This window comes from Folsomia candida, unplaced genomic scaffold (assembly GCF_002217175.1).
Source record: "Folsomia candida strain VU population unplaced genomic scaffold, ASM221717v1 Fcan01_Sc008, whole genome shotgun sequence".
Classification (NCBI taxonomy): domain Eukaryota; kingdom Metazoa; phylum Arthropoda; class Collembola; order Entomobryomorpha; family Isotomidae; genus Folsomia; species Folsomia candida.
Window position 1 is genome coordinate 2,993,267 of NW_019091200.1, and position 27,393 is coordinate 3,020,659.

General features: G+C 42.4%; 4 protein-coding genes across 6 annotated transcripts; 3 read left to right on the forward strand and 1 right to left on the reverse strand.

Moving 5' to 3' along the window:
- Nucleotides 1-23: 23 nt before the first annotated feature.
- LOC110852925 (translation initiation factor eIF-2B subunit gamma) lies at nt 24-2,085 on the forward strand. Its single transcript, XM_022101097.2, has 8 exons — nt 24-165; nt 241-431; nt 506-669; nt 736-898; nt 966-1,176; nt 1,247-1,487; nt 1,562-1,835; nt 1,907-2,085. Exons 2-8 carry the CDS (start codon nt 263-265, stop codon nt 1,960-1,962), a joined length of 1,278 nt encoding a protein of 425 aa, XP_021956789.1. The 5' UTR covers nt 24-165; nt 241-262; the 3' UTR covers nt 1,963-2,085.
- LOC110853222 (coiled-coil domain-containing protein 148) lies at nt 2,028-7,721 on the forward strand. 2 transcript variants are annotated; one of them, XM_022101471.2, is made up of 9 exons: nt 2,028-2,048; nt 2,121-2,234; nt 2,464-2,789; nt 2,882-3,402; nt 6,029-6,371; nt 6,464-6,604; nt 6,681-7,003; nt 7,093-7,264; nt 7,331-7,721. In XM_022101471.2, exons 2-9 carry the CDS (start codon nt 2,228-2,230, stop codon nt 7,586-7,588), a joined length of 2,091 nt encoding a protein of 696 aa, XP_021957163.2. In that variant the 5' UTR covers nt 2,028-2,048; nt 2,121-2,227; the 3' UTR covers nt 7,589-7,721. The 2 variants fall into 2 exon arrangements, with proteins under 2 accessions (XP_021957163.2, XP_035710578.1); XM_035854685.1 differs by having other exon boundaries at nt 2,030-2,048; nt 2,124-2,234.
- Nucleotides 3,436-4,408, reverse strand: LOC110853409 (neuropeptide-like protein 31). Of its 2 annotated transcripts, XM_022101673.2 has the most exons (5): nt 4,251-4,408; nt 4,055-4,184; nt 3,932-3,988; nt 3,846-3,863; nt 3,436-3,777 (listed from the first exon to the last, which is right to left on the reverse strand). In XM_022101673.2, exons 1-5 carry the CDS (start codon nt 4,263-4,265, stop codon nt 3,695-3,697), a joined length of 303 nt encoding a protein of 100 aa, XP_021957365.1. In that variant the 5' UTR covers nt 4,266-4,408; the 3' UTR covers nt 3,436-3,694. The 2 variants fall into 2 exon arrangements, with proteins under 2 accessions (XP_021957365.1, XP_035710579.1); XM_035854686.1 differs by lacking the exon at nt 3,846-3,863.
- Nucleotides 7,722-12,461: 4,740 nt separating the features above from the next.
- LOC110853223 (guanine nucleotide-releasing factor 2) lies at nt 12,462-27,033 on the forward strand. The gene is made up of 14 exons (XM_035854375.1): nt 12,462-12,507; nt 12,593-12,816; nt 13,373-13,512; nt 13,621-13,792; nt 18,600-18,949; nt 20,977-21,270; nt 21,369-22,270; nt 22,384-23,098; nt 23,177-23,403; nt 23,469-23,826; nt 23,900-24,079; nt 24,157-24,435; nt 24,559-24,690; nt 24,783-27,033. The coding sequence occupies exons 1-14, from the start codon at nt 12,462-12,464 to the stop codon at nt 24,904-24,906; spliced, it is 4,143 nt and encodes a 1,380-aa protein (XP_035710268.1). The 3' UTR covers nt 24,907-27,033.
- The last annotated feature ends 360 nt before the right edge of the window (nt 27,034-27,393 follow it).

Below are 27,393 nucleotides of genomic sequence, written 5' to 3' on the forward strand. Positions count from 1 at the left end.
GCCGGGTTGCCTGTGCCGTCTCACTTTGATTTTTATTTTTAACTTCAGTTTCATTTACTAACTGATCGCGAAATCAAGATTGCTAATTTTTAAGTTAATTTCAAAACTCGTTCAAAATTTTAGAGTTTAGAATTTTAAGCAAAACGCTGTGACTTCAGCATAAAGGTGGACGATTTTTTGCATACAATTTATACGAAGGAGATATTAAAGGAAGTACTTACCAATACCATATTTTTATAGTTTGCAGATTTAAAATTTTGCCATGTTGTGGACAAATGGGCTTCAAGTCGTCGTATTGGCAGCAGGTCGTGGTTCTCGAATGACGGAACTGATTGGGAGTTCTGTACCAAAATGCCTTATCCCGTTTGCCGGAAATCCCCTACTTTTTTACCCTCTTAAATGTTTGGCGACGAATGGGTTCAGCGGAAAAGGTAACAAAGCGATCATTTTAAATTAAAAGATGATAATAACCAGTTATTTATTGTGCTCAATTTAAAATTCATAGAGGTTCTCATCATTATCCAAGAACGGGATGATATTCGTCGTACCGTTTTAAAACTGGGAGAAAAATTGGGTTTGCTCATTGATACTTTTGAAATTCCTGAAGAATCCGAGGATTTTGGAACGGCTGAATCCCTCCGATTGGCCATGATGGCGAAAAAGATTACGGTGCAGTTAATTTTTTTGTCTTACTTATTTAGAGCTATACTAATTGTTATGAAATGTGACATGCAGAGAGACGCTCTCATCTTGTCCTGTGACATTGTGGGGGATCTTCCCATTCAGAAATTGTTGGATCTTCACGGATTAAGAGATTCGTCCTTTACGTCGCTCTACATGACCAGCATTCCACCAAGTCCAACCCAGTTGCCCGGACCTAAATCGAAACATGTCGTCGGTAGGAATATATATTAAAAAGAAACTTCTAATTATGTGACTAAATATTTCATCCGCAATTCCTGTAGAACGTGACATTGTGGGCGTAATAGAAGAAACTGGGGAGCTCGTCCTGATGGCTTCCGAAGCTGATTTGGACGAGGAACTCATCATCCCAACGAACACACTCAAGAAATTTCCAAACTTTAAGCTCCTCACGTGGTTGACGGATTGCCATGTCTATGTCGTCAAGAAAAAGGTGCTGGATAAACTGTGCGATAAGCTACACGATGGATCAGAGTTAGTTTGATAATAAAATAATCCATCTCGATTACCTCTTCTTGATTAATATTAATCTATTTTCTTTCAGCAAACATTTAAGTCTAAAGGGCGAATTTCTTCCGTGGGTAGTGCAACAACAAGGTGCTGCTGATGGTGGCAGTACTAGTCAGCCTCCTGTTGAGAAATTCACTTATCCATCTTCCAGCCATTATCACAATCAAAAAGTTGTTGAGAAACCAGAACCAATAACTTGCTACACGTTAATTCAAGAGGAAAAGACTTGTGTCAGGATAAATTCGATCCATAATTACATGTTGGTGGTCCAATCGGTGAGTTAATTGTTGTAATTATTACCAATTGATAATTGATAACTGAACTAAAGTATATATTTTCACCATCTTAGTTGGATTGGTTGAAAGGATGCTTCCCAAATAGTACGGCCCGAGCTAAAGAAACCAAGATTGCGAGAGGTGGAAAACTGACTGGAGTAATATTAGGCGACCATTGCACGGTTGGAGAAAAGTGCAAGTTGACCAATGTCATTAGTTTGGACCATGTCAAGATTGAGGACAATGTAGAACTGGTCAATGTTATCGTTTCCTCGAATGCACAAATTGGAAAGGGAGCCGTGTTAAGCCAATGTCTCGTCGGTCCCAAGTATCAGGTTCAGGCAGGAGGTGAGCATAGGAGAAAATAACCAATCAATGCATACTCAACTGGAACTGATTTTAATTTTCTCCATTTCTAGGAAAACATACCAATGAACATTTGACAGTAATTGAGGAGACGTTTTTCGAACCTTGAATCACGAGAAGAAAGCATGATCCCGAATTTTTTCTACTGAAATCCAGCATCGACCCAAAAATAAAATAAAATTGATAAAAAAATTGGTAAAATAAATCTGATCACGATTTTCAAGAATTATAACACCGTGGTGATCATTATTTTGATAACAATCACAGCAGCAGCAGCAAAATTTGGACCAAAATCGTGCATTATCTTTTCTTCAAGTGTTTCAAAATTATCTGTCATCCCCGTTCCTGTATTTATATATGTACGTTCCTGTATCATGAAATGTAAGTATGGCTTTGTCCCAAAGAAAAGCGAAGCATTCTTCTATTTTTATTTTAAATGGGTCGATAATACGATAACGAATGCGTCGATTGATAAAACACGAACGAGCTCATCGTTAGATCAATATTCAGTAGTTTTAACCGTCCATTTCTTCGCAATTATGAAAAATCTCTCTCTTCTTTTCTCTCTTGAACTTTCTCTCCAATTCAATGTCGCTGACTCTTTTTGCAGCCACCAAAGCCACGCGGGCTAAAGAGAAGAAGAAGCTGGCGATACTGACATCCGGTGGTCAGACCTCATCCCGTCCTCCTCTCCCTGGGCATCAACTTTCCCTCGTCAAAAAAGAGTCCCAGCTCATCGCCAAAGATCCCAAACGTTTTCTGGACAATTATGCATTAGGAAAAGTGGTCTCACGAATGACGGATGTCTCAGCAATGGACGTGGACGCTCTTCTCGGAGGGGGCATCAACCAACTGGCATTTGAAGAGAGCGATGCCAACGACGAGTGGGGCAGGAGACGCATCATCCCAAAATCGGATAAGGAATTGGAAGAAAAGGTGAATGAAGCAACTATCCAATTATTTAGACTCGTTCCATTAAGATTACGTCGACATAATAATGCATTTATGTAATCCATTCTGTTTTTCAGATCAAGGAATTTGACAACAAGTATCAACTCTCCAAGAACAGGACGCTCCTATTGAGCATGTCCGTCTTATCGCAGGATCCTAGTCGCAGTGGAGCAAGGGGACTTTTTGGGAGGAATTTCATGTCCAAAATCTCCTCAGAAACAGACGAAGGTGTGCCCAGCACACGCTCCACGTCCGAACAGGAACAAGACAATTGGTTGACTAATAATAATAGCAGCGATCGTCGTCGTTATCTTGGTCGGTCTGCTGGTTCCCCTCTGATGACGGATGAAGGAAACAGTGACGAATCCGACCTCGAGTTTGACGATGACACACGCATGCCTACCAAGATGGAACTGCTAACCAACAGGGTCACTCATCGCCGTCATCTTAAGGGGATATTAGATTCGGACGAAGAAAGTGGATACTATGACGCCAACTTGGACAAGAGTAGTCCCACCGCGGTTGAGATTGCCATGCAAGGATTCATCGACCGCATCAGACACCAGGACATTGATAACATTATCGTCTGGGTGAACACGTGAGTCATGCAAGAAATTTTACACTCAGAAAGTAACGTTTAGAACAAAAAGATTGGTTTCCGTTTATTATTTCAATGTAAGAATATTTCTTTTGACAAGAGCGTTACAAATTTATGAGGAGCGAGAATGGCAGCTTTTGGAAGATTTTGAAAGGAAAGGAAAGAGTTGGACTAATAACTTTTGTTTGTGGTCATTTGTAGGAGAAAGGAATTAGGTTAAGTTAGGAAGGAAGGCAGTAAGGAAGGGAAGGGTTTAAATACAATTAAATAACTTTCTCAAATGGGGTGTGGCCTATTTGTAGTAACCTCCGAATCCATAGCCCCCAAAACCAGGGTAGCCATACCCCCCAAAGCCGTACCCCCCACCGTACCCACCTATTTTTAAAATCAAACAGAAAGTCAAAGATCAATCATTTCCGGTTAATCTTTTCGGAAGCGCTTACCATATCCGCCGTACCCACCTATTTTTAAAATCAAAGAGAAGGTCAAAGGTCAATCATTTCCGGTCAATATTTTCGATAGGACTTACCATATCCGCCGTAACCGAGACCGTAACCGCCGTACCCATAGCCAATTCCGTATGGCGCTGTAAATCAGAGAGATCAAAAGGTCACAGATTGAAATATCACAAAAGGAGTAGAGGTCAATTTACCATATCCATAAAATGCGGAGCTGTCCGTTTGCAAGTCTCCTCCTTCCTTAGTCTTGGGGCTGGTGGCTTCCTTCAATGGCAACTCGGCAGCAAAAGCCACTGCACAAAGGCAGACCACCAAAAAGGCACACTAACCAAAAATAAAATCAATTACCTCTGAAAATCCTGGGAAAATTGTAGGATTTCTTAAACTTACCACGTATTTGACCATTTTTCTCTACTTTATTATACTCTTGGCTTGAATTAGTAGTTAAGAGGTGAACAATTGTAATGAAGTTGACCTAGGAAAATCCATCTCTTTTTATACTCAGGACGTCTCTCGCACTTCTTGAAACAATGGAGATTGGAAGACTTGCTTGCTAGATTCTAAGTTAAGCTCGTTTTTGGGGGAAGTACGGCCCAAGTGAACACATAGGCTTGCAGTTTAATTATTAATTACGTCAACAACGGGACAGAGCATTATTACTGCAAGTGAAATGGAGATATGTATGTATTTATGAATGTAGCGAGTAATTTGTGGGTGGGTCGAGACTTTTCTGGCGAAACTGCAGCAGTTGGTGCGATATCATCATTACTTTTAGTTGAGCCACGTGTGTTTGCATGCAAAGGGTCGTTTTTTCCAGCCCAAACTAGACGCATTAAGAATTGGCACTTTTGCAGCAAATGAGCAAATAAAGGGAGATAATGATGATTATGATGAAAACAAGGCAGCAGCAGAATTGGTGAGAACGAGCCGTTTGTTGTGACGACGTAGCGGAAATGACCACCCATCCGTGGCGTTGCTTACTTACCTACATCTGCATAATATGAGGCATCAGCATAATGCAAGCGTGAGTACGTAGGTGGCCAGTGACCGAGACGCTGACGACGACATGCAGACCGTATGACTGAGTACAAGTGGAAGGTCATCGTCATCCCATAGGTCGTGGGAAGGGAGAACATCACATGGCAACCAAAGGATCGCGTGTCGTCGTTGTCGTCAATTAACATATCAGAGAGATGAGATAAGACGGAAAGGTTCCATCAAGATAAGGTCATTCATAACATTTCGTAATTTTTGGTTTCTACATAATTGTAGGACGAAAAAAACACGAGTTTTGCCATTTTGTGTGACATTTTACAACAAGATGCATGGTCATGCAACTGTTTACTATCAACGACTCGCACGTTGCATAGTTCAAAAGTGTTAACATGAAAAACTATGTCCCAATTTCTATGTAATTAATCTGTGATCAAGATAACGTGACAAAATTTATGAATAATTTTTCATCACATTTTCATTAAGTCATGGTCATATGTACATAAATAAGTACATGCATATGTACTTATTTTTAGTCTAGTCGTGAGTTGTGAAATTATCTCTATTTGCTCATAAAAAAGCAACCCATATTTTTTTACAAGTTTTTTGTTTCAAAATAACTTTTTTTTGCAATACTTGCAAAAAGTTGGATAAATTTTCATTAACAATTTGGCGAAATATGTAAATATGATTGCGAATCTGTAGTCCAGCCGTGTTCCTTACAACTTTTGTGTACTTATTACACGGATAAACATTTTATTTTCCAAAATGCGGAAACTCTTGGTAGGGAGATAAGCTTGGATTTAATTGGTTTGATCCGGTATCATGCTTGTATCTGCCATATCCCTAAATGTGCTGACCTTGTGTGAGGATCAGGTCCATGACCAAAGTGGATGTATTACGGGTCTTGTATTCTTCTTCTCTTCTCACTCGCCGGATGAGATTCCACTACTCATCAAGGATGAGCAAGTCTTTCATGTGGAAAAAAGCTACAGAATTTCACTTTTATTTTACTCACATTTATTTAATATGCAATTTCCTCCTCCTAATGAAGTACGTAGACTGAAAAGCTATACATTTTACCTTTTAATTAATTAATTAATGAGCACTTTAATTTAATAATTACTCTGCTTTGCCAATGTAAAAATTGTCCATTGTAATGATCGTGTACGCAGTTTGGCCTCCATGAAAGATGTCCAACTCCCCTTCGGCTTCCCCCACAACTTGGCCATCCCACTGGACCCAGAAACCATAAAGGACAGCGACCTTCGCTCCTTCGCCGAGTCCGCGACGGACGATTTTGTCCTTCTCGATGGCGAATATTCCGCAAAGATGGAGGAAATTACGAAACGTTTGAGAGAAAATTGGGACTCACTTCAATCCTCGAGATGGACACCGCGAGACAGCGCGTTGCTCTTTTATATCGTCACGGCTTTGGAGGATGGCGTCACCCCGGCCCTCGGAGAAATTAGGGTCGAGTTGCTCAGGAGGATGTTTCCTGGTGTCGCGGAGGAGCAGGTTATCTCCTCTCGTCCTTACTTTTTATTTGGAGCTTCATAAAATTGGGCACCCTTTCAAGAGTTTAATTATTGTAAATGTGGTTTGTGCAGATGACCCTGCAAAAGTATCGCCTTCGGACGAAACGTGTCTGGGAGGAAAAGCGTGGCGCAATACTCAAAGACTGGGTTCGGGACAAAGATGATCTCACAAAGAAGGTCAACGAGGGCTGGGCCATGCTCCAAAAAGATTTGGTAAATATACTTGCATATTATTTTACAAGTTGACCATATATTCTACACATCTGACTTCATAATTCTATGAGTTCAGACCAAACGATTGGAACTTGCCAAGGAACACCGGGACCAAATAGATCGCACCACATTCTGGCGAGAAAGGTTGGACAAGCTTAGAGCGGAAAAATGTGCTCGAATACGACGCATTCAAGTGGCTGTCGAACCCTTTGAGAAAGTCGTAGAGGAAAAAACTCGTCTGCGGCTGGAGGAAGAAGAACGTGTCAAAAAAGCTCAACGGATCCAACTCATGAAATTTAAAGAGTCACAGAGGCTCAAAAGTGAACAAGAATGGAGAGAAAGAGCAAAGATTGAGATGGAACAAGAGCATAAAAAGAAAATGCAGGCGAAACAAAATCAGTGAGTAGGTTATTACTTAGTGCCTACATGGCAATGTTGTACGTGTACAAGTATTATGCATTGTTTGTGTGGTATTATGTTGTGATTAGGGGACGTGTCGCACATCGCCACCATGTTCTGGAGCAAAAGAGAGATGCAATGAAGGAGCAGGAGAAAGCGAGAATGGAGAAAGACAAGGAGAGAAAAATGCTCCTGGAAAAGACCAAGATTCCCGTCAATCTGACTGAATACCCAGTCGGAAACCTGTTGGCAGACACTTATGTAATGAATGAACGTGTAAAAATGTCATCATTTTTGGTCAAACGATTAATCCATTAATTTTTATAGTCCTCCCTTTTGCATCGGAGAGATATTGTGACCTATGACGAGGAAGAGGATGAGATGGTGGCCTTTTTCCGATCGAGATACAACAACAGCTTCTCATCGGAGAAGGTCTTGCGGGATCGTCGCAACCGTGTGGAGAACAAGTTGAGGGAGGCTGGGCTCTTGGGCAACGACTATGCGAGGCAGGTTCTCTTGGCAATGGAACCCAAGCCAAAACCACACCTCTTGTCCAACATCCAGTTCAAGGAGGACGGAAATTAGTCAACCAACAAAGAAGCAAGCAAGACTGATATAGTTTATGTCTCACACAAATTATGCCTTGTACTTTTATCCGAATTTCTGTTTGAATAATATACCGATTAATTTTTTAACTTTGTACATTTTCCCAAGTCAAGTCTGTCTAGTTGATGTTTTATAAAAATAATTTAGAGGAAGGCAGTTCTCAAACCTCCGTTTTCAAAAGGCCCATAACTTTCCATATGGGGTCAAAATGAGTTGGGTCAAAATTTTCTTAGCCGATACTAAAATTATTCTTGACTGTTCTCTGAAAATTTTTCATGTTGTCTCCGGAAATTTTGACCCAACTCATAAAATATGGAAAGTTACAGACACTTCAAAAACGCAAGTTTGCTAACTGCCCAATAAGACGGATCCCGTATCCCTTAATGATTGAATTCCATGCAACCTTTCTTACGTATAGCCGGTGGGACGAGAGTGTTGCTGGTGTTAATAGAAATCAGGAAATGTTCCCAGTCCTGGTTGTACATATGGCTTCTTGTTTTATTGGGAGGAGGTGGTGGTGCAGCTATAGGCAGGGAAATTCGGAATTGTCCGGTGCATACCGGGTATGTGGGTAACATTGCGTATGTATTTTATACATGGCGTTTAAAGACAGAGTGCTGTGAGAAAAAAACCGAATTTGCTCCAGAACTCTGCTGCTTTTGGCTAGCAGTTGAGCGGAGCGGTTCTCTCCAGGCAGAGAGGATCCTTTCGTGGTGGTAGTAGTAGCCAGTAAGAGAGTAGGAGAAGTGCCACCAGCCAGCCAAGCACTCCGTACCCGGGTATTGAAGAGGAGAGACGTTGTCGGTGGGTAAGGTTTGTCCATACACTTGTAATGCTTCATACTTATCATGAGATACTAGCTGGGTCGGGTTTCGGTCTCAATTCTCTAAATCCGGGCATTTGTAGAGAGGGAGACGGCCGACGGACTGGTCTCCTTGTTGGGCTCCTACTATAACGGGAGGAAGAACGAACCGAGAAACAACTTCTGCCACCCTTTCTTCCTCCTCGTCTTCTCATCCAGCAGCGTGCACACCACCAGCAAACCACCCGTCACAACCGCTGGACAACAACAACAACAACTTACTTCCACAACGATAGCATGGCGTTCGACAAATTTGGTAAGTCCAACGCTTTTTCCAACAACTTTCCCCCGCATAAATTCCCCTCATACAGCATCCCTCACAATTAACCATAAACCTGCATCAATTAAGGTTCTCACGTGTAGCGTTGCTAATTTAATGAGCAAACTTGTAAGAGATTCGGTTAATTGATACTGACAATTTTCATACGTACGTGCGCCCATGTCCAGAGCGTTCAGCTGCTCCTTTTTTCCCTCGTTTCCTGACGCTCTTTTATCCAGCAACAATTATGTCATAGCAGAAGAGTCACATGTGCGAGATAAAAATCATCCATAATAATAAGGCCTTCATTTGTCGCACCGTTTATTTCTGCATGAGAATGTGCACTCATATTAGTGTCACGCTCTGCATATTACCTGCATATGTACATACATACGTCGAGTCATTTGTCTAGGATTTCGTACCCACAAATGGGGATTGAATTTGCGAACAATTAGAAGAATGGGGCTCCCGTTTCTTTCATTTCAACGGGAAACAATGCATTGCGACGGCATGATTATGACATAACAATTGCGTCCCCACCATCTCACAGCAGAGAAACAGCGAGAGTGTAAAAGACGAAAGAAAGCATTTATTTGTCTCCCTCCTCCCCAACCTGACGTATGCAATTAATTAGTGAGCTGGTAATGAGAGTAGGAGTATATTGACACCACTTTCTTTTACTCCACTTTCACTCACTCAGTTAATGAAGCGGTGAACCTTTACTGAGCCAAATCTTAATTAATTACTTGCATAATTGAATCTCAACTAGATTACACATGCATCAAAATACATACAAGCCTCATGAATTTTTTGGGTACGCTTTGCTTTAAAGTAACGGAATGCATACATACATACGAGACATTTTTTTATTTGTGAATTAATGGACCAAATCCCAATATTTTCTCATTATTGCGCAATCACGTACAGTTTTCATGTACGTATAGCAATTTTCACAACAACAAAATCCATCCACATAATTGCGATCGGTTTGAGGTTGACGTAAGAATAAGATACACATAAGCTTTTTTTACTCTTAAAAGACTGCTTCCTTCCAAGTTTTGCTTCAGAATCCTCCGAATTGAATGAATGGGAAGCATGCATAATAAGACAATGAAGGGAAGATGTATGACACCACTTATACCATGTCGCACATTAAGACCACTTAAGTACAGCCCAATGTAGAGCCGCCACTATTTATTCTTACATCACACATTTTTTAAAGCCGGCCAAGAGAAGAAGAACTGGTTACATATTATTATTGTGTATGCATTGTGTTTTTGGATCTCTATGAGAGCGAGGGTCTAGTCTAATAATCATAAAATGCAACAGTAGATACATGAACACTGAACCACTGCATAAAAGCCAACTCATTGACTAGCTTTTTTAGCCTGATCTTCTCCTCTCGCTATTCCGTCCTGCTAAAAAATCTTTGTTATTACGTTCTTGATAAACTTTTACTACGGCTGACACATGGGAGGCAGGGAAGAAGACCAAGAAAGATCGGTCGAGTATGTATGTATGTGATGCAATTTTCGTGGGTTGTCCTCCTAGAAAATAAGTTTAAAAGGACGGGATGCTTACTTCATACATAGAGATTTCCTATGTACCACTATGCACATCATCATCATCATCATCAGAAGGGATATGTACATACATCTGCGGATATGGAGTGGATTGGAGGATTCAAAAATGTACAGTATTAAATCTCTCTCACACTTCTTTTGGGCCCACTTTTTACACAAGTACGTAGAAGAAAGGTCTTAAAGGAAACTAAACCAAACCAGGAAGTATTTTAAAGAATTCATAGACCGGCACGGCACACCAATAATAATACCATCCACACCACACACTCTTTAATACGGAGCAAAATCTCTCACACTATTTGACGACAGTTACATATTACATAGTTGAATTTCTTGGCGAATTGTACAGAATCAGAAAAAAGATACATCGTAGAAATTGTTTGAGGGAAAAATTGTCTGGTTGTGAATGATCTGAAGTCAAAGGGTGATTCCGTTAAAAGGATAAATGACTAAATTGAGTGACAGTTTTGACTCGGGATGCGTTTCAGTTAAGGAAAAGGGGTCGTTCTTGTTGTTGGTGGCTAAATATTTGTTGTGGTCTGGTTGTGAGATATTATATTATTGATACAATTTTTTTTAAAGTGCTCCAGTTTTGATAGGTTGTTATTCTTGTTGTGAATAAATATTAGAGTGTACATGTAGCAACTCAATTAAGACGGCTTGATTTGCTAATACCGACAGAGAGAGCGTGTTTATGTACGTATATGCAATATCAGTCCCATGTACATATGTGCATATCAGAGTATGTATAACGAGTTTTAACTAAAGTATGCAGCACTGTTTATTATGGTTACGTAATGGACAACATAATGTCGATAAGGCGAGGAAAGTTAAAAGTCCGGATCATCACAATACTGCTATCGGGCTGATAAAGAACACAGAATTGGAGCAGGAATGCAATAATGGTGCTCCAATCCGTACGAAAAAAGGTACAGAGTTCTAAATACACCTACATTTTGGTACATTCAATTGGTGGTGCAGAATTAAATCAGATTTGCACGTAGAATTGTAGTAGTTTGTGAACGTGAAGTGTGTCAAGTTTATGAGAAGTGACATATTTTGCAAATAATCGGCATGAGAAGCGGACTTTTGGTGGTAAAGAGTGGATTAGTCGTGTATTGGGCAGATTCATGGAGATAAGCATCGACGCATATCATCATGTGTACACTCACTTCAGTTGAGCACACTGACAAACATTCTAAGTAAACTTACTACTAAGCCCAACTGGAACAAATGGCATTAATTTGAAGGTTGTGCAAATATCTGGTCCTGTTAGTAAATACATGAAACCGTGCGAAAATGGGAATCTGCCACTAAACACAAATCTACTGCATATATGCCTGCCATTTAGTTATCATAATATGCCCAATGTACGTAGGTCGCTAAATAATGAAATATAATCCGCAAAAGCAATATGTAAATGGAGGATGATTTCTCAAGTTTAATCTTCCTCGAGAGCCGTTTGTAGGATTCACTACTCTGATTTGATTTAAATGGATCAATTTCACGGGGTACACAAGTAGCGTGGTGTCAAAAACAAGGGCAAATTTTCCCCATGAATTGTCTACGCGAGGGATTGAATTGCACGTGGAGATTAATTCAATCTGCTCCATTTTGTCGTTGAAGACTTATTATTTTCATAGATACTTGGCTAATCTTGGCTGGAATTTAGTGCAAATAATGTCCGACCTGTTTGCTCACTTGAGTCACGTCGACGAGGATTACATTGTTTTTCTAAAGTGACCCCGTGTACATATCAAGCCATGAATCTGTAGGCGTTCAGTTAGTCATCATCATTTTTCATGGACAATAAAGTGAACCAGATTCTTTTCAAGCCACACATTTTAATGAGTCATCTCCTTATCGGTACAAGTTTGGCATTGCACTTCATGATTGCACATGAGACGGATAATTGGTCTTATGTAACAGCTTCCTGTCCAGCAGTGAACTAGTGAGTGGTGGTCCAGAGATTCTCTTCTACTACTTACTCATTTTCATATAATGTACATTCTTACACAACACTATCGCATTTCTTGGTAATTGTGAGAGCCAAATAGCAGCTGATTATGTAGATGGGGCTCCAATTAATAAATTAGCATAATTGAAAGTGTTCTATTTTTTAGCGCACCCGCTCCTCTTAAGTGATCAATGATTCTTGGAGACATGTCAGCTCGCAGTACGGAAAAGCAGCCGAGTAAGTACCATAATTTTAACGCTATGCAAAATATTTACATGCGAACGCTACCATAACGTGTAACCCGTGGAATTGTACTTGTCAGAAATAAAAGGGCTGGTGAAGCGATGCCGCTCCTTCAAGGACGATCTCATGACTCGGCTGGCGAGGAACAAGTCGCTGGCGAAGGATGAGGCTCGCAAGAAGCGGGCGGCCGGGGCTACTGGAGTCGTCTCCAAGGGAGGATGGACCAGTGGGGGCACGAGCCCCATCCCGTCCGACCCTGACATCACCGACCCCATCGTCCTCATTGCCCACCGACTTAAAGAGGTCAGCCCAACCCGATTTACTTATTTAGTTATGCACAACTAGAAAGAGAGACACGGAGAGAGAATAATCCGACCATTTGTCGGGACACTCTGTACAGCTTGTGCTTTCTCTTTTCTGCGCCTGACATGTTGACATCTTCATCTTCTTGTGATGTTAATGCATCTGCGGGTGACATTAAAATGTGACGTGACGACACATCTGACACACCTGACATGAAACACTTATTATACTTTCTCCTACCCACCACCTACCTACGACTACGACGTTGGTGGGAAGGTGTGTTGTGTGAGCCTTGATCGAGTGAGAGGGGGGCCTTGTCGCCTCTCCTCGGACGCAAACAAAATAAAGCTTTGTTTCCTAAGCTTCTCTTTAATGATTTAACGGTTTCAAGAGTCCTGAACAAACAAGTGGCGTGACATTTCGAGGTGAGATCGCACCGGTCAGCGGGGTGCTTGTCGTAAAAAAATGTGACGGTATTCACGTAGGCGGGTGGACGGGTGGGTGGTGGAATGTACCTGGTGTCCACGTGAAGTAAATTACTTCCTAATTATTTCAGGCGCACCTCACCCTTCAATTCGTGGAGAGTTTGGTGACCAAGAATTGCGTGGACTTGTTGGGGGGTTCGTCCAACGTGATGCTCGACTTAATGGGACATCTTCTCAACGACGTCAAAGGACTCACTGCACTGTCACATACGTGAGTTTGGTTTTTTTGGTCTCGTAATTTTCGTAAAAGGAATGTCTGCCATTTAGGTTAACTCTTTTCTATGATAAGTTTGCTTGAAATTGTGAATTTTGCGGTTAGATCGGCCTACAAACACACCGTGTCTCAGTTGAAGGAGGCGATCGGGGAGTTTCTCACGGCGGTGGACGTTCTCGTGTTGAAGGAACGAGGCGTGGATGACGACACGGTCCAGAAGGACATGCATTTGGATAAGGTGCTCGACACGTTGCAAACGACGAGGGATGCGCTGGCGGTAAGTGTTCCTTCGTTATCGTCTGCTTTTCTCGTCTCATCTTTCTCACATTTTTTACCCCCACATTTGTCCATACATGCACATGATTATTACTTATTGATGATGCCATTCACATGCCCATGTTTGCACTTTGGATGCAAATTAGTTTACTGTTACGTACATACTAAATACCGCTCGACACCCTGCTTTCTAAATGAATTCCAGGCCAGAGAAGAGGGAAACAAATTGAATTGTGTTTCATTTTCCCGTTAAGGAGAAGAATGGCGAGAGAAGTGTCGCGAGGACTCTTAAAGCGTGTGCTAATTGTGTAGCTAGCGAGCAGTGGAGCGGGCGAGGAGAAGACGAGTAAATTAGAAATAAGTGAATTAGTCCACTGAACAAGTGTTTCAAAGAAGACGAGCGAGCGAGGCGGACGGATTATGAGTAATAGATCTCGAGAAGCCTTTTAATCAGTCGGCACAGGATTATGTATGCATGCCAATGTCCCGGGATAGATAGCGAGTCGCTCAAAAATGAGGGTGACCAGTGCATACAGAATTCGGAACAAATTGTGAAAATACTTGGTGTGTAATTCTGCACGGTTTGATTGGTTTGGTGCTCATTGCCCCGTGTAAAATCAGGAATCGATATTTTGCACTCTTGCCATTTCTTGTATTAGTTAGTGACCTATTTGCATAGGATCCCGGAAGGAGATCGTCTTCTGTTTGTTTGTTTGTCTTGTCTGTCTGTCTGACTGACTGGATTACTTGGTCCTCCTCGTCTCTGTCGGCATTTGAAGGAAAGTTTCCAGCCGGGGAGAAAGTTGTGTCCCGTTCTGAGAAGAGAAAAGTGTTCCCTGTCCAAACGAGAGAGAGAGAAAGAGGAATAAATGAGTGCATGCATGAGTGACTGACTGGCAGGGAGCAAGGCAGGTGAGTGAGGCTGGTTATGATAATTGGGCAGGAATAAGATAACAGGATGACGACGACGCCGGGCAGCAGGAGAGCCTCTTAAAGGTCACAATTAAGTGGTTCCAACTCTTTAAACATTTCGTCGTCGTTCGTCGTGCAGGCCTTGGGAAATATCTGGACTCGCATAATTTGTACGTATCAATGTGGTTGTGTTTAGAGAGAGAAAGTTGGCTAGGTACATAGTTCTCGTTATTCTCGTCGGTTTTGTTGGCGTTGTTTTTTTAGGGGAGATTTTAGGCCGGTGTATTTATGATTTGCTGGGAGGATGAAAGGAGGAGAGGTGAACTTTCACATTTTCCTACTTTCCTCCTCAGGTTGGTTGTTGGTTTCCTGCTACTTGTCTTACACGCTGGTTGGTTACCTTGTTGTTTGGGTTGGTGCTCTGGGTTGTTGTCTTGTCCGTCCGAGGATGGATGGATGGATGCAGATGTAGCACGTACAACTTTCCCCGTCTCCTCCCAATAAAGAGGAGAAAAAGCGGTTCAGCCTGCCAACATAGCAACTCTATTGACATGAAGACTTGGAGGGCATAAAACATACCGAAGTGTATGGATGGATGCTAGGCTAAAAAGGTGGCACTAGAAATCTGGACTGTTACCTTCCAAATTTACAGGGTCACAGTCCATACAATTACCGACAAACATATTAGTCAAGACGAGGGGAAAGCGAAGGTAGCCAACAGTCATGGGGATTTGATAATTGAGGTCTCCCAACATATCTATGTTCACAGATTTTGACGAAATTAGTGTTAATCGATCACAGATTTAATTTGTATGAAATTTTCAAAAGACACGATCTCCAAATTCGCAGGTTTGGCAGAGAAATTTGCATCCTAATAGGAGAAAGCGCACAGTAAATTAGGAAAGTCTAACACGTGTCACCTTTAGAGCGCACTTTCTCCTCTTCGGATGCAAATTTCTCTGCCAAACCTGCCCTTTAGGAGGTCGTTCTTTTTGCAAATTTCATACTAATTAAATTTGTCATCTATTGACACGAGTTTGCTAAAAATCTGTACGCATACGTTGGGAGACCTCCATTCTGAGTAGTGGTACAGAGGACAAGGAAGCTGGTCAAAAAATGACTTTGAGATTGACCGAAGAAGAACGCAATCATAAACGTCGCTTGGAATTTCTCCTCCGAAATATCACTACACAGAATAAATTGAGACTTTGATAATGTGGATTTAATTGGATTTGTCGGTAGAAAAAGGCTGATTCTATCAGTCTCGTTGAGGTTTATACATAATACTGCGAGCCTGCACCTGCTACATCCATGCCACGTCTCATCTCATCGGAATACGTAATATAGGACACCAGCTTTCCCTTGTCACTCGCTTTCTCCATCATTCGCCCAACCACCTACCACCAGCTCCCTGCATACACGGCCGTCTCACACCGATCAACTTGTATCCAGCCCACAACGCCGACCTTGGAGTGAGAATTCTGATGATCGGATTAGCAGTCCGGCCACCACAAAGCGTCCCACATTATCATTTCCCCTCCATCATACGTAATGCGATTAAATTGTTGTTGTCTCAATTTCGGGTTGGATTAATTTCTCCACGGCGTATATTAATACACGCGCAATCATCCCATTATCCTCAATTTCGCAATAATGGCAAATCAGACCCCTCAAAGGGCTCGAGAGAGAATATCGTCCCCATTATTGTACATAGCAGTCTCGTTATGATTAGCATATATGACTCGTATGCAAAATAGATACATACGTAGGCAGACAAAGGAAACGGAAGATCCAATCATCTTGTTTTCCTCGATTGTGAAACGAGGGGTGATTTCTGTGTATCTATCTCATCATGGATCAAACAGGTTATTTTTGCAAACTGATTTCCAAAGATCACGACGTGCCATCATGATGCCTGCCTGGCCATGTACGTACATATGTATCTGGTGGGCTACTTTCCCCGTGTCGTCGTCCCTGGCATCGGCGTCTTCTTGGTATTCATTATGCCCTGATTTTTCCACTTTGTTGTCCTCAAAATGTAAACTTTTTCTTGCATCTTTTTCCCCTTTGTTGCCTAACTAGCTGGTTAACTAACTAACAAGTCTTTCATCATGCGAGATGTCATTATGCCTCGTGCGACGTTGGTGTTAAAAATAAGATGAAATAGAATTATTACACCGAAAAATGCTTCCGTTTCCATCTGCGTCGCAATAGATAATTTCGTCAAAGGGGTTCGTCATTTCGTAATTTGTTTTCCAATAATTTAATAGGACGTGAGAAATTGATTAGTGAAGAATACGTATGTAGTTATTAATAAGTAAGTAAAGTGGGAGACAGATTGCGAAATCGGGATCCGCTCGTGGAGAAATTGATCATCATCAGGGCCACTTATTCATTTGATGAGCAGATATGATGAATAGGGGAAAAGTTGCCCAGAAGTGAAAGCAGGTTGATTCCTTTCCTCATTTTTTCTGCACAATGGCATCTGAAAGACGCCCACGTGGAGAAGTGAAGGCTATTATTTTTGCAGGGAGAAGAAGTCCATCAACCAACCAATATCAATATCTGGAAGAGCTGAGATCTAATTCACAAATCTAGTCCACCTGTTGAATGGGACATCATTACACATAATTCCACCATTTCCTTCGGAATCTGGATATTCCATCTTTCCTTTTAAGCTCAAATTATCGGGTTATTGTGCATATTATATATCTATTTCCGACATTTCGAGGAAGGGGGTCGCGTCCTCGCTCAGAGTTTGGTCAAAGTCCTCATTTTTGGGATGTCATGTACATATTTATTACTTCCCCGTATTGGCTTCCATTCTGCTCTGTGATCAGGATCCATTATGGACTTGTTCCATTCGAAGAATGGACCAGATTGGCTGCACACGCCGTTCTCAACTTATTTTATATTTAAGAAAATGATACTTATATAAGAATTTTTTGAGAGAGACGGGTCAAATTTGGTGGAGATTGTCAATCTGTAATTTGGATAATGACGAAATCATCACAAAAGGTAAAGTTGTTGCGAAAAAATAGGAGCGCGTGTCTTCACTATGGCGCAGTTATTGGGCGAAATTATTCAGAAATGTTCTGCGTCGTGCAACAAGTTCTCTCATTACGTTCGTTGGAAGGCGAGTTGAAAGTGGGACGAGTTGCGACATGAAATCAGGGCGTCAAGTCGAGGAGAAAGCGATAATGGGAGAAGGCGAAAACTTTGTAGCTTATTTTTTCGAATTTGTCAAAGAGGTGAACTGAGGAGTGAAATATTGCGCAAATTGTGTGCCTACATACATGCGACTCCGATTGGGTGTCAAACTTGTGTTATTGTACTTGTTAAAGTTTAAATCATTAAAACGTTGGGAAATGTTTTTGGAAAATAAGAATTGAAATTGATGCCTGACTGGATGGACGGAAGTACCTAACGAGTACCTAACGAGATGATTTAAAAGTTTACTTTCCCAAGACGCACATCTTCTAGAAGAAGCGTTCCCTTTAAGGCGTAGTTTGCCAAATTATTGCGAAATATTGAGATGTGATTGCGACACAGAAAAGTACTGCGAAATACTTGCTAATCAATCAAAGATGATTTTAAAGCTAGACAATTTCGCAATTTTTACTTTCACTCATAATAATAGGCCATGATGATCAGTTTCTCCACGAGCGGATCTCAATTTCGCAATTTGTCTCCCAATTTCCAGTAATACTTATTAATAATTATATTTTCTTCACTAATCAATTTCTCAAAAGCAAAATTACGAAATGCTCCCCTTTGACGAAATTATTTCGAAATTAATACGGAAGCATTTTATGGTGTATGATTGATTATGCATCACCTCCTCCGCCAAATTCGTTAATTGGCCTATTCTAAATCTGGTACTTTTCACATCTCAGAAATTGAAGAGCTTGCTCGAAACGAGGGACAATGGGAATCATCACTACACGAACAGCGTCCGCCACCACTCCACCTCCTGCACGGGGAGTCCCAAAAAGGCCAAACCATTCCTCACGTCCACACCCATGATGCGACAACAGTCTCGACAAGGTGCTTCCTCAACCTCTGGTGCTGGCTCCTCTTCTTCGACCGGGATCATCTCGCCCATCGGAGCAATGTCATCCCCCTCTCCAGTCGCCGGACTCATTTCCCCCGTCGGAGGGGCGGCTGTAGGAAGCACACCTTCCACCCTGCAAGGCACCCGCATCCTCCCAACCTCAAAACCACAGGTGCACGGAGCGGAAAAAAGGTGAGGAGAAAATCCCCTTTATCCTCTTGCATGCATACTTTTGGAGAAAGTGGAAAATCCTGTTTTTCCTCGCCCAGTCTCAAAGTCCAGCTTGTTACAATTGAATCCGTGCCGGAGAGGGAAAGAAAAGTAATGGGAGGAGGTTGTCATATATTGGATTGAGCTCTGCTTGCTCGTCATACTACATTATTATTCCAAAAATATCCGGCTGTTTTATCCTCATGACATCTGTCCCACCTCGCGCGTCACCACGTCTTTTCCACTCGAATTATCCCACCTCCTTCATTCAATCCATTCAGGTTTAGGTTGCACTCCTCCTCCTCGGATTGCACTTCTTTAAATAAAGCCACGAGTGGTGGTGGTGATGGTGTTACTTCGGTAAATAAGCAGACTGACCGTGAAATGATGAGCAGCCCATTGAATTGAGCCAGGATTCCCCCACCAACAGCACGAGCCTCCACCAAATTTGCCTACGTCCATGCATGCATCGCGATGGTAGCAGGAAATTGAAAAGAGGGCTAAATTTATATTTTTCTCGGCCACCATGATGAGCAAGCAGGGAGCGAGTGAGAAGGTGGCGTTTTGACGAGGTGAAAGTATGAAGAGAAAGTTTGGGAAGAAAACGGACGTCATTCACGGCCGGAACATGCATGGGCAGGCAGGCAGGCAGGGAAGGAGTACGTTCTATTATTATTACGGCGGCTTGTGGCTGCCAAATCCATTAAAAATTCATTCATCACCAGCCATCCAATCCATCCAGTCCACACACACACACACAATCCAATCCACACACTCACCCAAAACTACTCCACCAGAGGAGAGAGAAGCTCAAAATATGGGGAAAACTAATGGTGAGAAAGTGGAAAGTGGCGGAGAAAGTATGTAAGAACTCCATGCATTCGTCATCATCATGCTTATCATCCAATACCCTTTCAGCCTCATTATCTTCGAGCATTCCATACACAAACGTATCATTGCATGGCTTCCCTTGATTGGTGAAAGCAAACAAAGTCCACGTTCTTTGGAATCACTTTTCTTTGCTAAAAAAGCCTATTGATTCATTTCATTTCGCAAAATAATCTTGCCAAAGATGAGACGACTTGTTGAATAGTAATGTTTTTGCAGGGTTGAATTGTTTGTTGGACGTGGTCCACTTAGGGCGCAAGATAAACAGTGTTAAGTGGGTACCGTTGTTGGTTTTGAATCGTGTCTCTGCACTAATAGAGAGATGTCCTCTGGATTCATTGTTCTAAGCACTTCTTCTTTTCCTCCCGGTTTGATTTGCTCCTTGGGAGGACGTGGACGTGTGTCAGGTTGGTTGGGTAGTCCAAAGTTGAAGAGGTGGCTGCTCTACGTACGTGAGTAAGGCAGGCAGGCAGAGCAAGTGAAGTACCTGCAGATTGCTTGGTTGGTGGGTCTAAGGAGAAAGTTCTTCTTGCTTCACGTCTCTCTCATTGCACTCACAAGTTGTGAATCGTGACCGAGTATGGATTTTATCGATTCAGCTCCTTCTAAATTGTACAAATACGACCACCACAACCAACCATCCATCTCTCCATCCATCCATCATCGACCACTCCAAAAAGTCCATTTTAGGACAGACTTCACAAACCCGAGGATGGGCACCACTCTGAATTCAAAGTCCAAGGAGTAGAGGAAAACAGAGTGTTTTTTTTCTAGAGGTGGAAAATCCGCGGAATCAGGAAACATACTTTTCACAAGGGTGGAGAAAGTAGGAGAAAGCCAGCGACGACGACGGCGACGATGATGAAGGTCGTCAAGGATTGAAATGTTTTAGCAAGGAACGTGTTAAGGATTATGATTTAGGAGAAAGGAAGGCCATGATTTGTGTGAGCAGAAGGATTAATTGGCACTGTGAGGAGGAAAAGGAGGCTGCAAATTAAGAGGTTTAAAGGATGAAAGGGCTGAAATGAGACGCAATATGGATGTGTCTGCATTGAGGACTTTGATTCGCGACTAATCCCAGAAATACCTGCACCTGTCCCATTGATCCACTTTCTTTCCAGGCCACCACTCCCCCCAAAACTGAAGCAGCTCTGGATGGGGAAGTCCTTCGACTCCTCGACCGATCTCCCCACCTCGGCACCCGCCAACTCCTCCTCTTCCTCCACCCCGAGGACAATGTCGCCCAGCAGCGGGGTGGGGGTGGCTGCCCAGCTCCTCCACAACCTGCAGGGTCAGCTCCTCTCCTCTGCCACACCCATGGACCAACAGAACCATCTTACCGCTTGGTTAGCACAGTCAGCAGCGACCACACCCACCAGTCGACACCACAGGTCGTTCAGTCAGCACGGATCTGGGTGTGGAGGGGGCGATCCTGCGGGGTCTTCGGGGAGAAGGATGATGAATTCGTCCAGATTTGAGACCACGGTTGACTCGTCGTCCTCCCCTTGGACAGAGTCCTCCATTTACGTCTCCTCCTCCACGACCACGCACTCGTGCACTTCTTCGTCTCGATCCTCCTCACGAAACCAGCAGTTCACCAACACGCCGATAGCGACGTCCTCCAACCCCTCGCTCTATGCCCCCCGTCACACCAGCCACCAGCACCCCAAGCACCGAACCCACTCAGACTCGTATCCCCCGCAAGACGAGGAGCACGAGGGGAGGAGGAAGAGGACGTCATGCACAGCATTTCGGGAAGTTTGGGCCAACTCCTACGTCGACAGTGTGCCGCATCTGCCGCCAAGAATGACAGTGTGTCGCAAATGTCCATCTCGCTCGAGTCGTCGTTGGACAACTTGCTGCTTGTGGACTCGTCGTCCGTTCAGTCAGGGCTGAGTCCGGGTCCTGGGAGCAGTTCGGGTGGAAACAGGGTTTCCGTCTCGTCCTCGTCTGGCCTGGGGGGACACTTGTCCGCGCAAGGCTTGGTCAACTCTGATCGTGACGATGTGTTTGGAGAGGGTCAAGATGAGGATGATGAGGACGTGGATGACCTCGCACCACCGCCCAAGCTTCCAGAGAAGGTTAATCGGGCACAGTTCGTCCTCTTGGCGAGGAATGGGAATGGGGGCGGAGTGAGGAATGGGGCCGCCTCCGTGGGTGCGAATTATGGGGGAGGAGGAGGAGATCGATGTCCATCACCGTATGAAAATGTGGACGCGACGGATCACGTGACGTGGCATGGGGAAGGAGTACCCTCGTCCTTGAGGGACGCTTTTCACCGCCAGCATCACTCGAGGAACGCCATGTCCTATTCGGAGAGCAGGAGCACGTTGGTGGGTGGAGGGGCAGCTGGCGGAAGTGGCGACGATGATGATGGCCGACCTCCACTCCCACCAAAGAAAAAACACAGTCTGAGTAAGTCCCGAAATATTTCTACCATTCGTATAACACAAATCAAATGAATCCCACAAAACCCCCATGTGCAAAAACCTTGGCTTAAAACTTAGCTGACTTCTTGTTTGATTTAGTTGCTGCATATGTCGAATTTCTCCACAATTTCGAGTCCTACTCTCAACAACAGCAACAGCACCACTCCCACTTCCACAACCACCTCAACGCCATTCACCACCAACACTTGGCATCCGTCGCCTCCGGGGTGGACAATACCAATCTCGAGCAAAGGAGGAGAGCTTCCGCATTCCGAGCGGAGAGAAGTGCGACACTTGCCAATCCGGGAGCTCTGGCTGCCGCTGCTGGCAATAGTATTGGAGGACGGTCGGAAGGAATGTTCTCTCATCGCCAAGACTTGACGACGTCGACTTCCAACTATGACCACCAGCGGCTGTCAGAAGGGGAGGAGATGACCAGTCCAACAACCACGTCGATTTGGGCAGGAGAAGGGATACGGCGACGGCTCAGTGCTGGGTATGACGATGACGATGATAATGGCGACGAGGGAGCGAGTGGTGGCGTCCCTCCGCCGGCATTGCCACCCAAGCAACGATACTCGCAACTTCCTCAACGGCAACAAGAACGACACGAGTCTCGACAACTTTTTGGCGGTGCTGGTGGTGGGAGTGAGGAGGAGGAGGCGTCCAGTCCTGGGAGCCGAGTGGCCTCACCCATCGTGTCCCCAGGATATGGAATGGATGGGGATGAAGGTTTGGGACAGGAACTTGCTGGCAGTGGTCCCACAAGTCCAGTTGGCAGTGGACTTGCCTCACCCAGTAAGAATTCCACGAGGTGAGATTGCTCATTTACATATGTCCATAGTTTTAGTTAATTACAATTATTTTTTACATGTATTTTTTGTGGTTGTAGCCCTCGACAAGCGACTGTGATGACGGCGGAGGAAGCAGTAATCATGGCGAACGGAGATCTCTACATTATTGACGCCACACCCAGTCTGGTGCAGAACGAGTCGTCAAGCAGCAGCAGTCGGCACCACTCGTCCTCCTCGAGCAGGAGTGGTTTGGGGGAAGGGCCCGCAATTAAGGGCGGAGAACCTCACCTCCTCATCGTATATGCTGCCAGCCCGGATCTCAAAGGTATCTACACTCTACTTTCCTCCCATCTAGTCATTCATTACAAATTGTGTGAATTTCTGATGTAGACGTCCGCTTCCGTGAAGTATTTCTCCTGACGTATCGTACCTTTGTGCGTCCTCTGGACGTCGTGAATCTCCTCTGGTGTCGCTACCAATACTTTCACCAGGGTCGAACTGATCGGATCTCTCTACTCCATGCCCGAGCCACGTTGGATCTTTGGGTGGACGTCGTCAACTCCTTGACACCCATGGACCTGGAGGAAGGAATGGTCAGCATTCTGAGAGAGAGGATTTACCATCTCGTCGCCACGGGGGAAATCCAGAGTGCGTTGAAGGCCAGGAAAGGGCTCATACAAAAGTATTCAATTCGGGTCAAACTCCTCTGCCCAAGGGCAACTCCGGCCAGTTTGGCCGTCACTGCAGAGTAAGCTAAAATATTTTTTGCAATATTTTATGCAAATTTGAAAAACTGATCCTTGAACATTTATGCTGTGCAGACCAAAATCCCTCCTCAGCTTTAGTGCTACCTGTATCGCCCAACAAATGACGCTGCTCGACGCCGAACTATTTCGCCAGCTCGAGCCAGCCGAACTCCTCCTTTGGGCGAGGGAACAAAGCGAAGACTTTTGTCCAGCACTCAACAATTTTACGGAGCATTTCAACAAGGTTTCGTACTGGTGAGGAGAGAAACTTGAGATTAATTAAATGATCACGAGAAGTAGCAGGAATTAAACCATTTGTGCATTTGCTTTAGGTCGAGGTCGAAGGTGCTCCTCTGCTGCAACAGCCGTGAGAGGAATCGCACCATGAAGAAGATGATTGAGGTCATGCGCAAATTGAGAGAATTCAACAACTTTAATTCTCTCCTCGCCGTCTTGGCTGCCCTGGATTCTGCTCCCATTCGACGGCTTGGCTTTTCCAGGAGGTTGACTGAAGCTCTCAAACCCCACGCCGCATTGACCGACTCTTCCGGCTCCTTCAGAACCTATCGTCACGCGTTGGGTGAAAGTAAACCGCCCTGCATTCCATACATGTAAGTACATATTTCATCTGTACAATTGTTTATGTACAATTTTCAACGACATGCAAAGACATAAATACATAGAGGTTTGTCTTTAGTCTATAATTCAAGTCGGTTATTATTACTATCTTTCAGTGGATTGGTGCTCCAGGATTTGACATTTGTCCACATTGGAAATGTTGATCTACTCCCGGACGGGAAAGTAAACTGGGTAAAGAGATGGCAACAATGGGTCGTCTTGGAACCTGTGAGACGATTCCACGCCTGGTATGCATACAGATACTTTCACAAATATACCTTATCTATATATTTCGCTAATAAAATGCTAATTGCCCAATTTTGTTATTTTCTTCCAAAAGCAACTACGGCTTCGTAAGGAATGACCCCTTGCTAAATTTCCTCAACAATTTTAATGAATCTCTCAACGATGACGAACTTTGGCAAGTGTCAGAATCTATTAAACCAAGGAGTAAGAATTATTAAGAGCAGTAACTCCAACCAAATCTGCTCTGAAGAAAACATCCTTCTTACCATTTTTCTTTAACATTTTATTAACCAAAATTCAATATGTGATAATAGTTTATAACCCATCGATACGATTAACGAAACCTAACCAACACAAGCACAAAAATGCAGCTTTAATTTTTATATTTTTTTGACAAAACATGAAATACTCAATCAAACATTTTTTACTACCTCCGTTTTTAAGTTATTTTGTCCGTTCATTATTTATTCACGGTTTTGCTATTATTTTAGTCATTTTTTTAATCAAGTATCAGTATTTTGTTCATGAATTACTTTATAATTTTGTTGACATTATTTAATAAATGTTGTTGTAGTCAGTAATTCACATTGTAATTCTTTGAAAATAGTGGTGTCTGTCTTTGTGCTAGATAAGTAACTGTTTTTGGGACACGATGGGAAGGAAGGAGTCAGTCGTGGCTAAAGTAAGATTATTTATGTATCTGTAAATGTAAACTACCCGTGTTCCAACCAAGCGTGGAGGTGGAAAAATGTAGCGACTAGGATTGAATTATAAGTTAGAATAATTATATAAGTTAACATTTATTAATGACTAATTTTCCCAAATTAGTTCTTATAAAAAAGCTGGTTTAGCGCATCAACGAATTAGGCAAGAGAGGACATAGATCGGGTATGCATATGAACTTATCATATCCTGACTGTCTGATCACCATCATCATTGGTTGTTATATTGTCGTTGTTCGTGATTGTTGTCGTGCTCTATAATTAGTTAATTACTGATTGTTGTTGACTTTACATATCCATCTGATCTGATCTGATAGGTATGTATTACGTCGTCATTGTCGTTGTCGTTCGTGTTGTTGTGATGGCTTGGAAAGTTTGAAAATCTGATAATTTTTAGACTGAATTGCAAAGCTTTTACCTTTACCTTTTCCGAAACCTAATCAACGAGTATATGAAACTGGATGATAAACCTTGAGAAAAAAATCTACTTTTCCTCTCATCATGAAACTGATTATACAATTTAAGGTACTAAAATATATTTAATATATTTAACATATTTACGATTAATTAGAATAGGTAGATAGGTAAGTAGGTAGATAGTTCGTTAATGAACTAGTTAGTTAGTTATAATTAGCTAAGAAAGCTGGACATCATTTTATTCTAAAAAGTAATGAAATGTTTGAAAGTCTAAAGTGAAACCCGGCCTATTTTGCTCCGCAGTCAATTTTGCACAAGAACTGTATAGAAAAATGCTGACATTTTATTACGTGTGTGTAGAAATTAGAAAAATTGTGTATTTCCAGAATTCTAAACGTAAGTAATTTGATGATGATACATATGAGCTTTAAAACTATATTGTTGTTATCAAAAAATGATGATGATTGTGAATTCTTGTAGTTTTAGTGAAATTTCAATGTTCCAAAGTGAATGAGTTGTACATAATATAGAAAAAAACAGGCTGATCTTTGACAGGACACAAATTTTAAAAAGTTTAAAAATTTTAAAACTTTATACAAACTTTAGGATGATGACCTACTGACCTGGGAGAAAAGCTGGGTTAAAATCAAATCAGACTACAATTTAAACAAATTGTGTACAAATTCATGAAACTGTTATAAATTTCATATCTGCTTTTACTATAAAATTATGTAAATGTACGTATTTAATGGAGAGGATGATATTATTAATTAAATAAATGGAATTCTAACTATGCTCTAGAGTAGCATAGTTAGTCGTTGTCAGCTAATGAGTCAAATTATATGTGTTGGATAATCTGTAGTGATGTGAAATTTAATTTATAGTTGTCGTATTAATTAATTGTTGCAGTGTAAGTTGCATGTAATTGCTTTTTAATTAAAGGTTTGAGAAAGTCTGAGAGAGATACGTAAATCTGTGTGCAGTTTAATTATATTAATTAATTAATGTGTTTAACCAGGATTATTGTTAATTGTTGGTTTGATTTGGCCCGTGGTCGTGGGAGGAGGATGAGGGGGGTGGGTGCAGATTGTTATAATTATCAAGAGGATCTAATCAAAATCAATCAATATTTTTAAGTGTGAAAATTATGAAATGTGGTCAAGTATAAATTTATTAAATGTGAAATAAAAAATGTGGAAAAGGGTAGATGGGTGGGAGGGTGTGTTTTAATATTAATTGGCTGAACAATTGCACAAGAAATTTGCAGAGAAACAGGTTCATGAAATTCATTTCATGGACGAGGCAGAATGAGACGTCGTTTACTCATGAGTCGTCTCATTCTCATCAAATGACGTCTCATTCTGCCTCGTTTTTAGCAGGATTGATACTTGACGGAATGAGACACGTTACAAACGAAAGCAACAAAGGGACGAAACTATGTCACAAAATCTTAATTGTGGGTGGGAACCGACCTCCCACACACCCACCCACTGGTTTCAAAATAGTCTTATGGAATGTAGAACACCACCGTGAACGACATATCAAAAATTTCTAATTTCGACTAAA

Excerpts from the sequence above, each read along its gene's own strand:
- LOC110852925 (XM_022101097.2), top strand. The coding sequence starts at position 263 with ATGTTGTGGACAAATGGGCTTCAAGTCGTCGTATTGGCAGCAGGTCGT. Across the intron at positions 670-735 it reads TGATGGCGAAAAAGATTACG|AGAGACGCTCTCATCTTGTC; the intron begins GTGCAGTTAATT and ends TGTGACATGCAG. Across the intron at positions 899-965 it reads TAAATCGAAACATGTCGTCG|AACGTGACATTGTGGGCGTA; the intron begins GTAGGAATATAT and ends CAATTCCTGTAG.
- LOC110853409 (XM_022101673.2), bottom strand. Across the intron at positions 3,989-4,054 it reads CTCCGCATTTTATGGATATG|CGCCATACGGAATTGGCTAT; the intron begins GTAAATTGACCT and ends TCTGATTTACAG.
- LOC110853223 (XM_035854375.1), top strand. The coding sequence starts at position 12,462 with ATGATTCTTGGAGACATGTCAGCTCGCAGTACGGAAAAGCAGCCGA. Across the intron at positions 12,817-13,372 it reads TTGCCCACCGACTTAAAGAG|GCGCACCTCACCCTTCAATT; the intron begins GTCAGCCCAACC and ends TAATTATTTCAG. Across the intron at positions 13,513-13,620 it reads CTCACTGCACTGTCACATAC|ATCGGCCTACAAACACACCG; the intron begins GTGAGTTTGGTT and ends TTTTGCGGTTAG.
- LOC110853222 (XM_022101471.2), top strand. Across the intron at positions 6,372-6,463 it reads CTGGTGTCGCGGAGGAGCAG|ATGACCCTGCAAAAGTATCG; the intron begins GTTATCTCCTCT and ends TGGTTTGTGCAG. Across the intron at positions 6,605-6,680 it reads CCATGCTCCAAAAAGATTTG|ACCAAACGATTGGAACTTGC; the intron begins GTAAATATACTT and ends CTATGAGTTCAG.